General features: G+C 48.2%; 1 protein-coding gene and 1 long non-coding RNA gene across 7 annotated transcripts in view; one reads left to right on the top strand and one right to left on the bottom strand.

Annotated features, from left to right (window-relative positions):
• The window catches only part of LOC118379232 (triple functional domain protein-like), a 129,909-nt gene that overhangs the window by 83,755 nt on the left and 25,333 nt on the right, over nt 1-20,821 (top strand). For all 5 annotated transcript variants that reach the window (XM_052470083.1, XM_052470085.1, XM_052470084.1 and 2 more), the window contains 24 exons: nt 3,436-3,567; nt 3,916-4,146; nt 4,781-4,903; nt 5,160-5,351; nt 5,491-5,660; nt 8,538-8,712; nt 9,618-9,813; nt 9,925-10,091; nt 11,594-11,713; nt 11,924-12,115; nt 12,601-12,750; nt 12,926-13,040; nt 13,131-13,246; nt 13,404-13,526; nt 13,806-14,003; nt 15,403-15,518; nt 15,921-15,987; nt 16,411-16,520; nt 16,715-16,784; nt 17,017-17,106; nt 17,195-17,287; nt 17,592-17,703; nt 18,625-18,815; nt 18,982-19,083. In XM_052470083.1, the coding sequence (XP_052326043.1) occupies nt 3,436-3,567; nt 3,916-4,146; nt 4,781-4,903; nt 5,160-5,351; nt 5,491-5,660; nt 8,538-8,712; nt 9,618-9,813; nt 9,925-10,091; nt 11,594-11,713; nt 11,924-12,115; nt 12,601-12,750; nt 12,926-13,040; nt 13,131-13,246; nt 13,404-13,526; nt 13,806-14,003; nt 15,403-15,518; nt 15,921-15,987; nt 16,411-16,520; nt 16,715-16,784; nt 17,017-17,106; nt 17,195-17,287; nt 17,592-17,703; nt 18,625-18,815; nt 18,982-19,083 (3,351 nt within the window). The remainder of the gene's footprint in view (nt 1-3,435; nt 3,568-3,915; nt 4,147-4,780; nt 4,904-5,159; nt 5,352-5,490; nt 5,661-8,537; nt 8,713-9,617; nt 9,814-9,924; nt 10,092-11,593; nt 11,714-11,923; nt 12,116-12,600; nt 12,751-12,925; nt 13,041-13,130; nt 13,247-13,403; nt 13,527-13,805; nt 14,004-15,402; nt 15,519-15,920; nt 15,988-16,410; nt 16,521-16,714; nt 16,785-17,016; nt 17,107-17,194; nt 17,288-17,591; nt 17,704-18,624; nt 18,816-18,981; nt 19,084-20,821) is intronic.
• On the bottom strand, nt 10,426-11,206 carry LOC127909321 (uncharacterized). Of its 2 annotated transcripts, none has more exons than XR_008070772.1 (3): nt 11,113-11,206; nt 10,797-10,982; nt 10,426-10,592 (listed from the first exon to the last, which is right to left on the bottom strand). It is a non-coding gene; the product is annotated as an uncharacterized LOC127909321 (long non-coding RNA). The 2 variants fall into 2 exon arrangements; XR_008070773.1 differs by lacking the exon at nt 11,113-11,206 and adding an exon at nt 11,045-11,088.

The raw sequence follows: 20,821 nt of genomic DNA, 5'->3' as shown, positions 1-20,821 counted from the left end.
TTCCAGTCTTTGGGAATCTCAGACGACACGAAAGAGAGGTTGAACAGGCTAGTAATAGGGGTGGCAACAATTTCGGCAGATAATTTTTAGAAAGAAAGGGTCCAGATTGTCTAGCCTGGCTGATTTGTAGGGGTCCACATTTTTCAGCTCTTTCAGAACATCAGCTGAACGGATTTGGGAGAAGGAGAAATGGGGAAGGCTTGGGCGAGTTGCTGTGGGGGGTCCAGTGCTGTTGACCGGGGTAGGAGTAGCCAGGTGGAAAGCATGGCCAGCTGTAGAAAAATGCTTATTGAAATTCTCAATTATGGTGGACAAGTAATCATGCTTCAGCCATGTAGCCACGAGGCTGCATCAGACAAGTGATCATGCTTCAGCCATGTAGCCACGAGGTTGCATCAGATAGGTGATCATGCTTCAGCCATGTAGCCACGAGGTTGCATCAGATAGGTGATCATGCTTCAGCCATATAACCACGAGGCTGCATCAGACAAGTGATCATGCTTCAGCCATGTAGCCACGAGGCTGCATCAGACAGGTGATCATGCTTCAGCCATGTAGCCACGAGGCTGCATCAGACAGGTGATCATGCTTCAGCCATGTAGCCACGAGGCTGCATCAGACAGGTGATCATGCTTCAGCCATGTAGTCACGAGGCTGCATCAGACAGGTGATCATGCTTCAGCCATGTAGCCACGAGGCTGCATCAGACAAGTGATCATGCATGCATAAGTTGCTTTCCTGTGATCTTGGCCCAGTTTTCACTTGCTACTGGCCCGGTGTGGGACTCTCAAATGTACTTTAATGTCAATCCCTGGACTGGTACCCAGGTGAGCTGCCTTCCATTTTCTGGGGGGATGTTTACTGTTGCTTTGTTTTTCTTTAATGTTTTTTTTTGTTGTTTTCCTCTATTGTCCCATCAGGATTGGAATAATTTATAACCTAGCCATTTGCCATCCAGGTTATCATGGTGGAATAATTTACAAATAACTAACCAAGCCATGTGCCATCCAGGTTATCATGGTGGAATAATTTACAAAGAACTAACCTAGCCATGTGACATCCAGGTTATCATGGTGGGATCATTTAAAAATAACTAACCTAGCCATGTGACATCCAGGTTATCATGGTGGAATCATTTATAAAGAACTAACCTAGCCATGTGACATCCAGGTTATCATGGTGGAATCATTTACAAAGAACTAACCTAGCCATGTGACATCCAGGTTATCATGGTGGAATCATTTACAAAGAACGAACCTAGCCATGTGACATCCAGGTTATCATGGTGGAATCATTTACAAAGAACGAACCTAGCCATGTGACATCCAGGTTATCATGGTGGAATCATTTACAAAGAACTAACCTAGCCATGTGACATCCAGGTTATCATGGTGGAATCATTTATAAAGAACTAACCTAGCCATGTGACATCCAGGTTATCATGGTGGAATCATTTACAAAGAACTAACCTAGCCATGTGACATCCAGGTTATCATGGTGGAATCATTTACAAAAAACTAACCTAGCCATGTGACATCCAGGTTATCATGGTGGAATCATTTACAAAGAACTAACCTAGCCATGTGACATCCAGGTTATCATGGTGGAATAATTTACAAAGAACTAACCTAGCCATGTGACATCCATGTTATCATGGTAGAATCATTTATAAAGAACTAACCTAGCCATGTGACATCCAGGTTATCATGGTGGAATCATTTATAAAGAACTAACCTAGCCATGTGACATCCAGGTTATCATGGTGGAATAATTTATAAAGAACTAACCTAGCCATGTGACATCCAGGTTATCATGGTGGAATAATTTATAAAGAACTAACCTAGCCATGTGACATCCATGTTATCATGGTGGAATCATTTACAAAGAACTAACCTAGCCATGTGACATCCAGGTTATCATGGTGGAATAATTTACAAAGAACTAACCTAGCCATGTGACATCCAGGTTATCATGGTGGAATCATTTATAAAGAACGAACCTAGCCATGTGCCATCCAGGTTATCATGGTGGAATAATTTACAAAGAACTAACCTAGCCATGTGACATCCAGGTTATCATGGTGGAATCATTTACAAAGAACTAACCTAGCCATGTGACATCCAGGTTATCATGGTGGAATCATTTATAAAGAACTAACCTAGCCATGTGACATCCATGTTATCATGGTGGAATCATTTACAAAGAACTAACCTAGCCATGTGACATCCAGGTTATCATGGTGGAATAATTTACAAAGAACTAACCTAGCCATGTGACATCCAGGTTATCATGGTGGAATCATTTATAAAGAACTAACCTAGCCATGTGACATCCAGGTTATCATGGTGGAATCATTTATAAAGAACTAACCTAGCCATGTGACATCCAGGTTATCATGGTGGAATCATTTATAAAGAACTAACCTAGCCATGTGACATCCAGGTTATCATGGTGGAATCATTTATAAAGAACTAACCTAGCCATGTGACATCCATGTTATCATGGTGGAATCATTTACAAAGAACTAACCTAGCCATGTGACATCCAGGTTATCATGGTGGAATCATTTATAAAGAACTAACCTAGCCATGTGACATCCAGGTTATCATGGTGGAATCATTTATAAAGAACTAACCTAGCCATGTGACATCCATGTTATCATGGTGGAATCATTTACAAAGAACTAACCGAGCCATGTGACATCCAGGTTATCATGGTGGAATCATTTACAAAGAACTAACCTAGCCATGTGACATCCAGGTTATCATGGTGGAATCATTTACAAAGAACTAACCGAGCCATGTGACATCCAGGTTATCATGGTAGAATAATGCACTGACTCTCAAAATATTTCCAAAATGAGCAATACATAGTTACTAGACACAGCGCTGTGTGTGTGTTCCTCTCTATAGTAAATGAGTAACATGGACTCGTGGTGTAAAGTGTTTGTGTTCCTGTCTCTACTGTACATGGGTAATGTGGACTCGTGGTGTAAAGTGTGTGTGTAATGTGTTTGTGTTCCTGTCTCTACTGTACATGGGTAATGTGGACTCATGGTGTAAAGTGTGTGTGTAATGTGTTTGTGTTCCTGTCTCTACTGTACATGGGTAATGTGGACTCATGGTGTAAAGTGTGTGTGTAATGTGTGTGTGTTCCTGTCTCTACTGTACATGGGTAATGTGGACTCATGGTGTAAAGTGTGTGTGTAATGTGTTTGTGTTCCTGTCTCTACTGTACATGGGTAATGTGGACTCATGGTGTAAAGTGTGTGTGTAATGTGTTTGTGTTCCTGTCTCTACTGTACATGGGTAATGTGGACTCATGGTGTAAAGTGTGTGTGTAATGTGTGTGTGTTCCTGTCTCTACTGTACATGGGTAATGTGGACTCGTGGTGTAAAGAGTGTGTGTAATGTGTTTGTGTTCCTGTCTCTACAGTACATGGGTAATGTGGACTCGTGGTGTAAAGCGTGTGGAGAGGTGGATCTACCCTCGGAGCTCCAGGACCTAGAGGATGCTATCCACCACCACCAGGGCCTCTACGAACACATCACTGCTGCCTACTCAGAGGTAAACAGCACTGCTGCATACCCAGAGGTAACATAATGTGTGTTGGTGTAGGTGTGGGTCAGTGGAAGCTGCTCGGAGGAGCTATAGGAGGACGGGCTCATTGTAATGGCTGGAATGGAGTTAATGGAATGTTAACAAACACATCAAACATATGGAAACCACATTTGACTCCATTCCATTAATACCATTCCAGCCATTACAATCAGCCCGTCCTCCTATATCTCTCCCCACCAGCCTCCACTGGTGTAGGTGTGTGTTTGGGGGGGGGGTGTATCACTAGCTAGTTCTATACTAACACGTTTGTATGTACTGTATGTGCTCAAGCCATTTTACTTCCCCCTCCGCCAGGTCAGTCAGGACGGTAAGGCCCTATTGGATAAGCTCCAGCGCCCTCTGACCCCGGGGGGGGCTGATTCGCTAACGGCCTCGGCCAACTACAGCAAGGCGGTGCACCATGTGCTGGATGTGATACACGAGGTGCTGCACCACCAGAGACAACTGGAGAATATCTGGCAACACCGCAAAGTCCGCCTGCACCAGAGGCTCCAGCTGTGTGTGTTCCAGCAAGACGTACAGCAGGTGTGGACTAGTTCTGACCCTGTGTGGCTCAGTTGGGAAGAGCTCTAGCCATGCCATGATTGTGTGTTCAATACTCGCAGGGATCACATAAATGATACACATACTGGAAATGTATGGAAACACTAATAGGCATCACCCTTGTAGCCAAGGTAACTGTTGCCATTGCGATACTGCTGGCCAGTATCCTGGTGAGGGGTATTCTGCCAAGTGGTAGAGGGAGAGAGAGTGGGATGGAGAAAGATCTGAGAAGGAGGGAGAGATCAGGACAAGGAAGGTGTGAAGAGGGAGAAAGAAAGGCGGAAGGAACATGAGGGTTTTGTCTAGAATGGACACAGCTTTTGTCAAACTTGACTTTTCATAGCAGGTTTAGGGGAATTAATTGAGCAGGTAAGGGGAGTTAGGTTGAGGCTAGGAAAAGCGTAAGGGTTAGCTAAAATGCGTCAATTTGACAAAAGCTGTCCCCTATCTAGAAATGACCAGATGGGAGGGACCTCATCCTCTCTGTCATCTACCTTCCTCTGCCTACTGACTGGAGTAGTATGCTGTTTTCTCTCTCACGACAACCCCTTTCCCCTCTGCCTCACAGCCTGAACTTCTATGCCACTTAGCTAACTGCATGCTTGTGTGTGTGCAGGTTCTGGACTGGATAGAGAACCACGGGGAGGCGTTCCTCAGTAAACACACAGGCGTTGGGAAGTCCCTCCATCGAGCCAGAGCGCTACAGAAACGACACGAGGACTTCGAGGAGGTCGCCCAGGTAGGACGCCTCTCTTCATGTCTCTGCTTTGACCTTTTCTCTCTTTACTTTTCCTCTCTTCATCTTCCCATTTCCATTTCCTCTCTCCATCACATACTCTCTCTTTCTCCATCTTTGCACTAACTACTGTCTCTCCCTCCTTCCCTTCTCCCTTTCTCTTGTTAACTGTCCTCCCTCTTTTCTTCTCCTCCGTCACTCCCCCTCTCTGTCTATCTCCTCTGTCTTTCTCTGTGTGCTGCTTCTGTCCCTCCTCCAGAACACCTATACTAATGCTGACAAGCTGCTGGAGGCAGCAGAGCAGCTGGCCCAGACAGGAGAGTGTGACCCAGAGGAGATCTACCAGGCAGCCCACCAGCTGGAGGACCGGATCCAGGACTTTGTCAGGAGGGTGGAGCAACGCAAAGTCCTGCTGGACATGTCTGTCGCCTTCCACACACATGTCAAAGAGGTACAGGGTGGGAGGGAGGGAGAGCGTGGGGGTGGGGTGGGGCGGTGGGTGGAGATGGAGGGGTGCGTGCGTCGTGAAGTAGCACGACATCTTACTGGACTGTGTGTGTGCGACATGTTAATCATCTCTCTGTCCCTAGCTGTGGACGTGGCTGGAGGAGCTGCAGAAGGAGCTGTTAGATGATGTGTATGCTGAGTCTGTGGAGGCGGTGCAGGATCTGATCAAACGCTTCAGCCAGCAGCAGCTGACCATCCTGCAGGTCACTGTCAACGTCATCAAGGAGGGAGAGGACCTCATCCAGCAGCTCAGGTAGAACACACACACACACCGTGTGCACACAGACGTACACGCATACTCACACACTCAACACACACTAACACACACACACACACACACACACAAACACACACACCGTGTGCACACAGACGTACACGCATACTCACACACTCAACACACACTAACACACACACAATGAATTAGAAGAAACTGTGCAGAAGGTGAGTAGGATGGAAGAGAGAAGAGGAGGAGGAGGAGGAGAGGAAGATGAAAGAAAACAACAGCATCCTCACATAGCGGACTGCCAGATGAGAGAGAAAGAGAGAGAGGCAATAGAAAGGGAGAGATGGAGAGAAGCAGTAGGTTGAGAGTTAGAGTTTCATGTATTTGACACCTCTGACCATGACTCTGGTTCTATTTATATCAAGTGTGTGAGTCTGAGACCTAGCCCTCAACACACACTAAAGCCCCCCCCCCCCCTCTGGTGTATTCTCTCCTCTGGGTATTGTTACATAATGCTGGTTACATAAGTGTGGTTAATTATGTAGAATCCCCAGAACTCTGCTACAATGCTGTGTCTGTGTGTATATGTGGCTTACACAGGGCTTAGACTCTGATGTGTTAGCTAACTTTGGACCAGAGCTTGCACTTGACTCTCAGTTCCATGACATTACACATAATGCCTCCTAGAGTTTTCGAGAGCCAGACCAGAGCTAGCCAAGTAACAAGCTTGTGCCTGCAGAGCGGAACCAGAATACAAATGTAAATAAACTCAGCAAAGAATAAACGTCCTCTCACTGTCAACTGCGTGTAAATATTTGTATGAACATAACAAGATTCAACAACTGAGACATAAACTGAACAAGTTCCACAGTCATGTGACTAATAGAAATGGAATAATGTGTCCCTGAACAAAGGGGGGTTCAAAATCAAAAGTAACAGTCAGTATCTGGTGTGGCCACCAGCTGCATTAAGTACTGCAGTGCATCTCCTCCTCATGGACTGCACCCTCCGATCCAACAGGTCCCAGACATGCTCAATGGGATTGAGATCTGGGCTCTTCGCTGGCCATAGCAGAACACTGACATTCCTGCCTTGCAGGAAATCAATCACGCACAGAACGAGCAGTATGGCTGGTGAAATTGTCATGCTGGAGGGTCATGTCAGGATGAGCCTCCAGGAAGGGTACCATGTGAGGGAGGAGGATGTCTTCCCTGTAACGCACAGCGTTGAGATTGCCTGCAATGACAACAAGCTCAGTCTGATGATGCTGTGACACACCGCCCCAGACCATGACGGACCTTCCACCTCCAAATCGATCCTGTTCCAGAGTACATGCCTCGGTGTAACGGTCATTCCTTCGTCGATAAACGCTAATCCAACCATCACCCCTGGTGAGACAAAACCGCGACTCGTCAGTGAAGAGCACTTTTTGCCAGTCCTGTCTGGTCCAGCGACGGTGGATTTGTGCCCATAGGCAACGTTGTTGCCTGTGATGTCTGGAGAGGACCTGCCTTACAACAGGCCTACAAGCCCTCGGTCCAGCCTCTCTCAGCCTATTGCAGACAGTCTCAGCACTGATGGAGGGATTGTGCGTTCCTGGTGTAACTCGGGCAGTTGTTGTTGCCATCTTGTACCGATCCTGTGCAGGTGTTGTTGCATGTGGTCTGCCACTGTGAGGACGATCAGCTGTCCGTCCTGTCTCCCTGTAGTGCTGTCTTAGGCATCTCACAGTACAGACATGGCAATTTATTGCCCTGGACACATCTGCAGTCCTCATTCCTCCTTGCATCATGCCTAAGGCACGTTCACTCAGAGGAGCAGGGACCCTGGGCATCTTTCTTTTGGTGTTTTTCAGAGTCAGTAGAAAGGCCTCTTTAGTGTTCTAATTTTTCATAACTGTGACTTTAATTGCCTACCATCTTTAAGCTGTTGATGTCTTAACGACTGTTCCACAGGTGCATGTTCATTGATTGTTTATGGTTCATTGAACAAACATGGGAAACAGTGTTTAAACCCTCCACAATGAAGATCTGTGAAGTTATTTGGATTTTTACGAATTATCTTTGAAAGAGGGTCCTGAAAAAGGGACGTTTCTTTTTTTGCTGAGTTTGTCTTACCTTTTTGTAGTTAATAAATCCAATGTGAAACGTGATAACTATAGTATCCTTAACTAGCATGGAACGTTTATCAATTGTTCTCTAATTAAAAATCTCTCTCCCTAATTTCAGTAGCTACAATAGAATATGCATGCGTTGGAGGAAGGGGGAGGGGCTACTGTAGAATATGCATGCTTTGGAGGGAGGGGGAGGGGCTACAGTAGAATATGCATGTGTCAGGGGGAGGGGCTACAGTAGAATATGCATGCTTTGGAGGGAGGGGGAGGGGCTACAGTAGAACATGCATGCTTCAGAGGGAGGGGCAGGTAGCCTACACACACAAACTGGCAAAGATTTTCAGCTGGCAGGCAGGCAGACACTGGAAAACGTTTCTAAGTGACAGTGAGGGATTTGCATAGGCGCTTTGTGTTTTTTTGTGGGACTGTGGAAAAAAAATCCTGGAATAACGTTATTAACCGGTTCCCATGCTTTTACAATTATGAACAGTATAGATCACTTATGTTCTCGTTTTTCTGTTCTCTTCCCTGAACTGGTTCCAACCCCTGGTAAATGCACATGTCCAATTGTTTGTGTGTGTACGTTTTCTTCAATATGTGTGTGTGTGTGTGTGTGTGTGTGTGTGTGTGTGTGTGTGTGTGTGTGTGTGTGTGTGTGTGTGTGTGTGTGTGTGTGTGTGTGTGTGTGTGTGTGTGTGTGTGTGTGTGTGTGTGTGTGTGTGTGTGTGTGTGTGTGTGTGTGTGTGTGTGTGTGTGTGTGTGTGTGTGTGTGTGTGTGTTCTCTCCTATGGTAGGGACTCTGCTATCTCCAGTAACAAGACTCCCCACAACAGCTCCATCAACCACATAGAGAGTGTGTTACTGCAGCTGGACGAGGCCCAGGCTCAGATGGAGGAGCTGTTTCAGGAGAGGAAGATCAAACTAGAACTCTTCCTACAACTACGCATCTTTGAAAGGGACGCCATCGATGTGAGTGTATGGTGGGGGTGGAAAGGGTGTGTGTGGCAGAGGAGGTCTGGTGAACTACCCTTGTCTAGACTTTAGCTCAGTGAGATAACGTAGTCTTCTGTTTTCAGATTAGCCGATGACACGTGTGTGTGAATCCTCCCTTGTGTGTGTCCACACATGTCTGCATGTACAGAGCCTTCAGAAAGTATCGACACCCCTTGACTTATTCCACATTTTGTTGTGTTACAGTCTGAATTTAAAATACCCCAATGTCAAAATGGAATGATGTTTTCAGAAATATTTAGAAATGATTACAAATTTAAACGCTGAAAGGTCTTGCGTCAATAAGTATTCAACCCTTTTGTTATGGCAAACCTTCATGTTCAGGAGTAAACATTTACTAAACAAGTCACATAATAAGTTGCATGGACTCACTCTGTGTGTAATAATAGTGTTTAACATGATTTTTGAATGACTACCTCATCTCTGTACCCCACACATACAATTATCTGTAAGGTCCCTCAGTCGAGTAGTCAATTTCAAACACTGATTCAACCTCAAAGACCAGGGAGATTTTCCAACGCCTCACAAGGAAGGGCATCTATTGGTAGATGGGTGAAAAAAAAGCAGACATTGAATATCCCTTTGAGCATGATGAAGTTATTAATTACACTTTGGATGGAGTATCAGTACACCCAGTCACTACAAAGATACAGGTGTCCTTCCTAACTCAGTTGCCGGAGAGGACGGAAACCACTCAGGGATTTCTAAAAACATGTTTTCACTTTGTCATTATGGGGTATTGTGTGGAGATGAATTCCATTTTGAATTCAGGCTGTAACAACAAAATGTGCAATAAGTCAAGGGGTATAAATACTTTGTGAAGGAACTGTATATATCTCACCACCCTTCTCTCCCCACCCCAGATCATCTCAGACCTGGAGTCGTGGAACGAGGAGTTGACTGTTCAGATGAGTGAGTTTGATACAGAGGACCTGACCCTGGCAGAACAGAGACTCCAGCACCACGCTGACAAGGCCCTGACCATGAACAACCTGACCTTTGACGTCATCCACCAGGGACAGGAACTGCTGCAGTACGTCAACGAAGTACAGGCCTCTGGTGAGTAGCAGCAACACACATGTGCCCGAAGGGAGCTTCCATTGAATGACATCCTTTCTCTCTCTCTCCATCCTCCCTCTCTTCCCGGCTCTCCCTGTCCTCTCCCTCCAGGTGTAGAGTTGCTGTGTGACAGGGATGTGGACATGGCTACTCGTGTTCAGGACCTGCTGGAGTTCCTCCATGAGAAGCAGCAGGAGTTGGACCTAGCAGGCGAACAACACAGGAGACACCAGGAGCAGTGTGTACAGCTGAGACACCTACAGGCCGAAGTCAAACAGGTACACACACACACCAGGAGCAGTGTGTACAGCTGAGACACCTACAGGCCGAAGTCAAACAGGTACACACACACACCAGGAGCAGTGTGTACAGCTGAGACACCTACAGGCCGAAGTCAAACAGGTACACACACACACCAGGAGCAGTGTGTACAGCTGAGACACCTACAGGCCGAAGTCAAACAGGTACACACACACACACACACCAGGAGCAGTGTGTACAGCTGAGACACCTACAGGCCGAAGTCAAACAGGTACACATGAGCACACACACACCAGGAGCAGTGTGTACAGCTGAGACACCTACAGGCCGAAGTCAAACAGGTACACACACACACACACACACACACCAGGAGCAGTGTGTACAGCTGAGACACCTACAGGCCGAAGTCAAACAGGTACACACACACACCAGGAGCAGTGTGTACAGCTGAGACACCTACAGGCCGAAGTCAAACAGGTACACACACACACCAGGAGCAGTGTGTACAGCTGAGACACCTACAGGCTGAAGTCAAACAGGTACACACACACACACACCAGGAGCAGTGTGTACAGCTGAGACACCTACAGGCTGAAGTCAAACAGGTACACACACACACACACACCAGGAGCAGTGTGTACAGTTGAGACACCTACAGGCCGAAGTCAAACAGGTACACACACACACACACACACCAGGAGCAGTGTGTACAGCTGAGACACCTACAGGCCGAAGTCAAACAGGTACACACACACACCAGGAGCAGTGTGTACAGCTGAGACACCTACAGGCCGAAGTCAAACAGGTACACACACACACCAGGAGCAGTGTGTACAGCTGAGACACCTACAGGCCGAAGTCAAACAGGTACACACACACACCAGGAGCAGTGTGTACAGCTGAGACACCTACAGGCTGAAGTCAAACAGGTACACACACACACCAGGAGCAGTGTGTACAGCTGAGACACCTACAGGCCGAAGTCAAACAGGTACACACACACACACACACCAGGAGCAGTGTGTACAGCTGAGACACCTACAGGCCGAAGTCAAACAGGTACACACACACACCAGGAGCAGTGTGTACAGCTGAGACACCTACAGGCCGAAGTCAAACAGGTACACACACACACACACACCAGGAGCAGTGTGTACAGCTGAGACACCTACAGGCCGAAGTCAAGCAGGTACACATGAGCACACACACACCAGGAGCAGTGTGTACAGCTGAGACACCTACAGGCCGAAGTCAAACAGGTACACATGAGCACACACACACCAGGAGCAGTGTGTACAGCTGAGACACCTACAGGCCGAAGTCAAACAGGTACACATGAGCACACACACACCAGGAGCAGTGTGTACAGCTACAATACCAGAACCATCAATTGATACCACATTATTTCTCATTATATACCAGTAGAAACACCACTATAGTAAATACCAGGTAAGTACCCATGGGAACCGTACTAAAATGCTATCCTGATAACTTCTATCCTTGTTCCTGGTCTGTGCAGGTCCTGGGCTGGATCCGTAATGGGGAGTCTATGCTGAATGCTGGTCTGATCACAGCCAGTTCTCTACAGGAAGCAGAACAGCTACAGAGAGAACACGAACAGTTCCAGCATGCCATCGAGGTGAGCTCATCACTCCGCGACGCAACATAACACACTTTCATTCTTATACATTGATAAACAAATGTATCATTTATTCTGTCTCTCTCTCTCTCTCTCTCTCTCTGTCCCTTTCTCTCTCTTTCCATCTTTATTATCCATTATTTTCTCTCTTTCTCCCCATCTGCTATTGTATAATATAAACCCTTTGTCTCTCTGCTCTCCTCCTTGTAGAAAACCCACCAGAGTGCTCTGCAGGTGCAGCAGAAGGCTGAGGTGTTACTCCAGGCCAACCACTATGACATGGACCTAATCAGAGACTGTGCTGAGAGTGTAGCGTCTCACTGGCAGCAGCTCATGTTGAAGATGGAGGACAGGCTGAAACTGGTCAACGCCTCTGTAGCCTTCTACAAGACCTCTGAACAGGTAGGGGGCGCCCTCACTGTGCCAGGGGCAGGGGAACGTTTTGAGTCTGGACTAAAGGGGTAGGCAGTTACCAGATGGACATGCTAGAAAGTGCCACTATTGTTACATGATCAACAAGTTATGGGAGCTGTAGTTCATGTACTGTATATATCTGACTGGAACAGGTGTGCAGTGTGTTGGAGAGCCTGGAGCAGGAGTATAAGAGGGAAGAGGACTGGTGTGGCATTATGGGAGCTGTAGTTTATGTACTGTATATATCTGACTGGAACAGGTGTGCAGTGTGTTGGAGAGCCTGGAGCAGGAGTATAAGAGGGAAGAGGACTGGTGTGGCATTATGGGAGCTGTAGTTTATGTACTGTATATATCTGACTGGAACAGGTGTGCAGTGTGTTGGAGAGCCTGGAGCAGGAGTATAAGAGGGAAGAGGACTGGTGTGGCATTATGGGAGCTGTAGTTTATGTACTGTATATATCTGACTGGAACAGGTGTGCAGTGTGTTGGAGAGCCTGGAGCAGGAGTATAAGAGGGAAGAGGACTGGTGTGGGGGGGCTGATAAACTGGGTCCTAACTGTGAGTCAGACCACGTCACCCCCATGATCAGCAAACACCTGGAACAGAAAGAGGCCTTCCTCAAGGTAGGAACACACACACACACACACACACACACACACACACACACACACACACACACACACACACACACACACACACACACACACACACACACACACACACACACACACACACACACAGAGACCAACACACTCATAGCTGTTACCCATGTCCCTAACTGTGTGTGTGTTTCTCTAGGCATGTACCCTGGCCAGACGTAATGCTGATGTGTTCCTGAAGTACATGCACAGGAACAGTGTTAACATGCCTGGGATGCTCAGCCATGTCAAAGCACCGGAACAACAGGTCAAGAGTGAGTATCACACACACACATACATATTATTCCAGAAGAACGCTTTATCAAATACAATATAATCAAATGTAATATCTGTGTTGCGGTCAGACATCCTGAATGAGTTGTTACAGAGAGAGAACCGTGTTCTCCACTTCTGGACCATGAGGAGACGACGGTTGGACCAGTGTCAGCAATATGTGGTGTTTGAACGCAGTGCCAAACAGGTACACACACAATTTACCTCTCTCTCTCTCTCTCTCTCTCTTTCTCTGTCTGTCTGTCTGTCTGTCTGTCTGTCTGTCTGTCTGTCTGTCTGTCTGTCTGTCTGTATCTCTCTACTCCAATGTCCACCTCAATGATCTCTGTGTGTGTAATCCTCAGGCTCTGGAGTGGATCCACGACACGGGAGAGTTCTACCTGTCAACACACACCTCCACCGGCTCCAGTATCCACCACACACAGGAGCTGCTGAAGGAGCACGAAGACTTCCACATCACAGCCAGGGTAGGAAGGAACACGCATGCACAGACGTACACACAGAAAGACACACACACAGACACACACACGGACGGACAGGCGGACGGATACACACACACACGGACACACACACACACACGGACACACACACACGCACGCACGCACGCACGGACGGACGGACGGACGGACGGACGGACGGACGGGAGGAACTATGTAGACACAGATCTTTTCTTCATCATGTTTTTGAAACCTAGCATTACACGTTTGAAATTGAACCCTCTCCTTCTCTCACTCTCACCCCCCCAGCAAACAAAAGAGCGTGTGAAGCTGCTGATCCAGCTAGCAGATGGTTTCTGTGATAAGGGCCATAGTCACGCTGTGGAGATAAAGAAGTGGGTGACGGTGGTGGACAAACACTACAGAGACTTCTCCCTGCGTATGGACAAGTACCGGACCAGTCTGGAGAAGGCACTGGGCATCTCATCTGACTCTAACTCCAAGGCTGTAAGTCTGGAGGGTGTGTGGTGGTGGTGGAGGCACTGGGCATCTCATCTGACTCTAACTCCAAGGCTGTAAGTCTGGAGGGTGTGTGGTGGTGGTGGAGGCACTGGGCATCTCATCTGACTCTAACTCCAAGGCTGTAAGTCTGGAGGGTGTGTGGTGGTGGTGGAGGCACTGGGCATCTCATCTGACTCTAACTCCAAGGCTGTAAGTCTGGAGGGTGTGTGGTGGTGGTGGAGGCACTGGGCATCTCATCTGACTCTAACTCCAAGGCTGTAAGTCTGGAGGGTGTGTGGTGGTGGTGGAGGCACTGGGCATCTCATCTGACTCTAACTCCAAGGCTGTAAGTCTGGAGGGTGTGTGGTGGTGGTGGAGGCACTGGGCATCTCATCTGACTCTAACTCCAAGGCTGTAAGTCTGGAGGGTGTGTGGTGGTGGTGGAGGCACTGGGCATCTCATCTGACTCTAACTCCAAGGCTGTAAGTCTGGAGGGTGTGTGGTGGTGGGAGAGTGGGGGGGCACTAGGCATCTCATCTGACTCTAACTCCAAGGCTGTAAGTCAGTGGGGGGCACTGGGCATCTCATCTGACTAACTCCAAGGCTTTAAGTCTGGAGGGTGTGTGGTGGTGGGAGAGTGGGGGGGCACTGGGCATCTCATCTGACTCTAACTCCAAGGCTGTAAGTCTGGAGGGTGTGTGGTGGTGGTGGAGGCACTGGGCATCTCATCTGACTCTAACTCCAAGGCTGTAAGTCTGGAGGGTGTGTGGTGGTGGGAGAGTGGGGGGGCACTGGGCATCTCATCTGACTCTAACTCCAAGGCTGTAAGTCTGGAGGGTGTGTGGTGGTGGGAGAGTGGGGGGCACTGGGCATCTCATCTGACTCTAACTCCAAGGCTGTAAGTCTGGAGGGTGTGTGGTGGTGGTGGAGGCACTGGGCATCTCATCTGACTCTAACTCCAAGGCTGTAAGTCTGGAGGGTGTGTGGTGGTGGGAGAGTGGGGGGCACTGGGCATCTCATCTGACTCTAACTCCAAGGCTTTAAGTCTGGAGGGTGTGTGGTGGTGGGGGAGTGGGGGGCACTGGGCATCTCATCTGACTCTAACTCCAAGGCTGTAAGTCTGGAGGGTGTGTGGTGGTGGTGGTGGTGGCACTAGGCACCAGGCATCTCATCGACAGGGAGGGGGGGTGGAGGAAGGGGGTTTCCATGTAATGGTTGCTGGAAATATTAATGGAAAAATCCTCTCTGCACACTGAAGAAGGCTTTTACTGAACATGTGTGTATGATGATCCATTCCCTGTGCAAATAAAATAAGTGACGCTCTTTAAAAGTACTTTTTGGTACAGACCTACTGTATTTTTGGGGAAATCATGTCTCCCTCCCTCCATCTCCGTCCCTCTCTCAGAGTAAGGATCTTCAGTTGGACATGATCCCGGCCACACCTCAAGGGTCAGAGGTCAAGCTGAGAGATGCGGCTCACGATCTCAACGAGGAGAAACGCAAGTCCGCTCGCAGGAAGGAGTGAGTCATCACTTCCTGAAACCGCATTAGATCGGTCACAGTCATAATGAACCAATTCCAAAGGCAATCAACCAGTTGATCCTGCCTTGGCCTCTTGTCCCCACTCAACATCTCCTATCTAACACACACACACACACACACACACACACACACACACACACACACACACACACACACACACACACACACACACACACACACACTGCTCTATACAGCCACAGACACGACAATGCATTTTAAAATGCATCCCCATCATGCGTTCTGGCCAGGTTATAATAATGTTTTGATGAGACAGTAAGCCCTACAGGTCAAAATGAACAGGGCAGACAGACTAAAAGGGTTCTGTTGATAATGCTGTAGATCAGCAGAAGAGGCTAACCATGTGTGTGTTTGTGTGAGCAGGTTTATCATGGCTGAACTGATTCAGACAGAGAAGACCTATGTCAGAGACCTAAGGGAGTGTACGGATGTAAGTTTAGTCTCTCTTTCTCTACCCCCTAACCAAGGGGTGGCAGACTCATCCCATGGAGGGCTGAGTGTTTTTGTTTTTTCCTTTCAATTAAGACCTAGACAACCAGGTGAGGGGAGCTCCTTACTAATTATTGCCCTTAATACATCCATCAAGTACAAGGGAGGAGCGAAAACCCGCGGACACTCGGCCCTCCGTGGAATGAGTTTGACACGTGCGCCCTAACTTATAGTGCGATTCTACTGCCAATGTTTGGCGCCACTGTGTGAAATTTGAACACAACACATGATCTTCTGAAATGTAGGGTGTCGTGTTGAATTCCATTATATGCAGCGGCTGTGACTTTGTGTATGATTTGATGTCATATATCTGCCCCCTCCGTGTGTGTGATCTAACCCCCTCTCTCCATCCTCCTCCCTCCAGACGTACCTGTGGGAGATGACCAGTGGGGTAGAGGAGATCCCTCCTGGCATCGTCAACAAGGAACACATCATCTTTGGGAACATGGTGGACCTCTATGAGTTCCATCACAAGTATGTAGTTTACATCTGTACTTACAGACAGACAGCAAATGATTGCAGCTTTCCTGATGGGCACTAAACCATTGCTTTTGGTAGTCAAACAGTTGAAACTTGTGGTTCATTTCTAAAGTAGAAACACTATACAGTTTTATGGTGTCTGCTCACTCACTCTCTCTTCTTCCCTCTCTCCTCTCCTCCATCATCAGTATCTTCCTCAAAGAGCTGGAGAAATATGAACAGCTACCAGAAGATGTGGGCCACTGCTTCGTCACCTGGGTGTGTGTGTGTGTGTGTGTGTGTGTGTGTGTGTGTGTGTGTGTGTGTGTGTGTGTGTGTGTGTGTGTGTGTGTGTGTGTGTGTGTGTGTGTGTGTGTGTGTGTGTGTGTGTGTGTGTGTGTGTGTGTGTGTGTGTGTGATCTCAATTTCTAAATTGTGATAAGTCAACAAGGAAACGTTTGGCTTTGGAGTAAATGTGTTTAAACTCTTAGTTGTATTTCTGTGTGTCCAGGCTGATAAGTTCCATATGTATGTGAACTACTGTAAGAACAAACCAGACTCCACCCAGCTCATCCTAGAGCACGCCGGTCCCTACTTTGACGTGAGTACCCTCCCATTGGCCCTCACTGTGACGGACAGCTCTTTGCATCCAATCACATCACTGTGTTTCTCTGTGTGGGCGTGTACAGGAGATCCAGCAGCGGCACCGATTAGCAAACTCCATCTCTTCCTACCTGATCAAGCCTGTTCAGCGAATCACCAAGTACCAGCTCCTGCTCAAGGTAACCATAGCAACCCTCTGCTATAAGCCACATACACAACCACAACAAATGTTTGTACCCTGATGTTTACATTGTGATGAGCAAGAATGTAGGGACATGCCTTTTTATTTGGTGAGTAGCTTTTATGCACCCATCACACTAGTTATCATTAGTGAGTATGTTACTTGACGTCCATAATCTGGTCCTGCGTTCAGACCATAGTTTTTGTTTCTCCTCTACATCCCAGGTTATGGGTAATTGACAATAAAATGGCGGATTTGCTTTCAAATGGTATTTGTTGATGGTACCTCTCTGGTGTATGTAGGAGCTGCTGACATGCTGTGAGGAGGGGAAAGGAGAGATCAAGGATGGACTGGAGGTCATGCTCAGTGTCCCCAAGAGAGCCAACGACGCCATGCACCTCTCAATGCTGGAGGGTAGGACACACACACAGTGACACACCTTTCAACTGGACACACACACACACATCTAGCCAGTGATGCTCATGCACCTTTCAATGCTGGATGGTAGGAGACACACACACATCTAGCCAGTGATGCTCATGCACCTTTCAATGCTGGATGGTAGGAGACACACACACATCTAGCCAGTGATGCTCATGCACCTTTCAATGCTGGATGGTAGGACACACACACATCTAGCCAGTGATGCTCATGCACCTCTCAATGCTGGATGGTAGGACACACACACATCTAGCCAGTGATGCTCATGCACCTCTCAATGCTGGAGGGTAGGAGACACACACACACACATCTAGCCAGTGATGCTCATGCACCTCTCAATGCTGGAGGGTAGGAGACACACACACACATCTAGCCAGTGATGCTCATGCACCTCTCAATGCTGGAGGGTAGGACACACACACACATCTAGCCAGTGATGCTCATGCACCTCTCAATGCTGGAGGGTAGGAGACACACACACACATCTAGCCAGTGATGCTCATGCACCTCTCAATGCTGGAGGGTAGGAGACACACACACACATCTAGCCAGTGATGCTCATGCACCTCTCAATGCTGGAGGGTAGGACACACACACACATCTAGCCAGTGATGCTCATGCACCTCTCAAAGCTGGAGGGTAGGACACACACATCTAGCCAGTGATGCTCATGCACCTCTCAAAGCTGGAGGGTAGGACACACACACACATCTAGCCAGTGATGCTCATTCACCTCTCAATGCTGGAGGGTAGGAGACACACACACACATCTAGCCAGTGATGCTCATTCACCTCTCAATGCTGGAGGGTAGGACACACACACACACATCTAGCCAGTGATGCTCATGCCCATATGTACTGTGAAGTAACTCTCTCTTGTTGCCTCCCCTGTAGGTTTCGATGAGAACATTGAATCTCAGGGAGAGCTGATCCTGCAGGAGTCATGCCAGGTATGGGATCCGAAGACTCTGATCCGTAAGGGTCGCGAGCGGCACCTCTTCCTCTTCGAGATGTCCCTCGTCTTCAGCAAGGAGGTCAAGGACTCCAACGGACGGAGCAAGTACATGTACAAGAGCAAACTCTACGTGAGTAAAACTCTCTCCCTCCCTCTCTCTCTCTCTCTCTCTCTTTGTCTCCATCGTTATTTGTCTGTATCTCCCTGTGCTTATGGTGTGTTATTGTTAAATACACATTTACATATTGCCAAAGGAATTCCTATAAAATGTGAGTGATTTCTCTCCCTCTCTCCAGACGTCAGAGTTGGGGGTAACAGAGCACGTTGAGGGAGACCCCTGTAAGTTTGCTCTGTGGGTGGGACGCACCCCAACCTCCGACAACAAGATTGTACTCAAGGTAAAGACAGAGGAGAATAACTTACATCTCTCTCTCCTCTCATCTTTCTCTCCCCATCCATCTATCCCTCTCTCCTCATCCATCTATCCCTCTCTCCCCATCCATCTATCCCTCTCTCCCCATCCATCTATCCCTCTCTCCCCATCCATCTATCCCTCTCTCCCCATCCATCTATCCCTCTCTCCCCATCCATCTATCCCTCTCTCCCCATCTATCTATCCCTCTCTCCCCATCCATCTATCCCTCTCTCCCCATCCATCTATCCCTCTCTCCCGATATATCTATCCCTCTCTCCCCATCTATCTATCCCTCTCTCCCCATCCATCTATCCCTCTCTCCCCATCCATCTATCCCTCTCTCCCCATCCATCTATCCCTCTCTCCCCATCCATCTATCCCTCTCTCCCCGATCTATCTATCCCTCTCTCCCCATCTATCTATCCCTCTCTCCCCATCCCCATCCCTCTATCCCTCTCTCTCCCCATCCATCTATCCCCTCTCCCTCTCTCCCCATCCATCTATCCCTTTCTCCCCATCCATCTATCCCTCTCTCCCCATCTATCTATCCCTCTCTCCCCATCTATCTATCCCTTTCTCCCCATCCATCTATCCCCCTCTCTCCCCATCCATCTATCCCTCTCTCCCCATCTATCTATCCCTCTCTCCCCATCTATCTATCCCTTTCTCCCCATCCATCTATCCCTCTCTCCCCATCCATCTATCCCTCTCTCCCCATCTATCTATCCCTTTCTCCCCATCCATCTATCCCTCTCTCCCCATCTATCTATCCCTTTCTCCCCATCCATCTATCCCTCTCTCCCCATCTATCTATCCCTCTCTCCCTATCCATCTATCCCTCTCTCCCCATCCATCTATCCCTCTCTCCCCATCCATCTATCCCTCTCTCCCCATCTATCTATCCCTCTCTCCCCATCCATCTATCCCTCTCTCCCCATCCATCTATCCCTCTCTCCCCATCTATCTATCCCTCTCTCCCTATCCATCTATCCCTCTCTCCCCATCCATCTATCCCTCTCTCCCCATCCATCTATCCCTCTCTCCCCATCTATCTATCCCTCTCTCCCCATCCATCTATCCCTCTCTCCCCATCCATCTATCCCTCTCTCCCCATCTATCTATCCCTCTCTCCCCATCTATCTATCCCTCTCTCCCCATCCATCTATCCCTCTCTCCCCATCCATCTATCCCTCTCTCCCCATCTATCTATCCCTCTCTCCCTATCCATCTATCCCTCTCTCCCCATCCATCTATCCCTCTCTCCCCATCCATCTATCCCTCTCTCCCCATCTATCTATCCCTCTCTCCCCATCCATCTATCCCTCTCTCCCCATCCATCTATCCCTCTCTCCCCATCCATCTATCCCTCTCTCCCCATCTATCTATCCCTCTCTCCCCATCCATCTATCCCTCTCTCCCCATCCATCTATCCCTCTCTCCCCATCCATCTATCCCTCTCTCCCCATCTATCTATCCCTCTCTCCCCATCCATCTATCCCTCTCTCCCCATCCATCTATCCCTCTCTCCCCATCCATCTATCCCTCTCTCCCCATCCATCTATCCCTCTCTCCCCATCCATCTATCCCTCTCTCCCCATCCATCTATCCCTCTCTCCCCATCTATCTATCCCTCTCTCCCCATCCATCTATCCCTCTCTCCCCATCTATCTATCCCTCTCTCCCCATCTATCTATCCCTCTCTCCCCATCCATCTATCCCTC

The sequence above is a fragment of the Oncorhynchus keta genome, chromosome 19, assembly GCF_023373465.1.
Source record: "Oncorhynchus keta strain PuntledgeMale-10-30-2019 chromosome 19, Oket_V2, whole genome shotgun sequence".
NCBI lineage: Eukaryota > Metazoa > Chordata > Actinopteri > Salmoniformes > Salmonidae > Oncorhynchus > Oncorhynchus keta.
The sequence above is the reverse complement of the archived record's forward strand: the minus strand, read 5'-3'. Positions and strand labels throughout refer to the sequence as shown.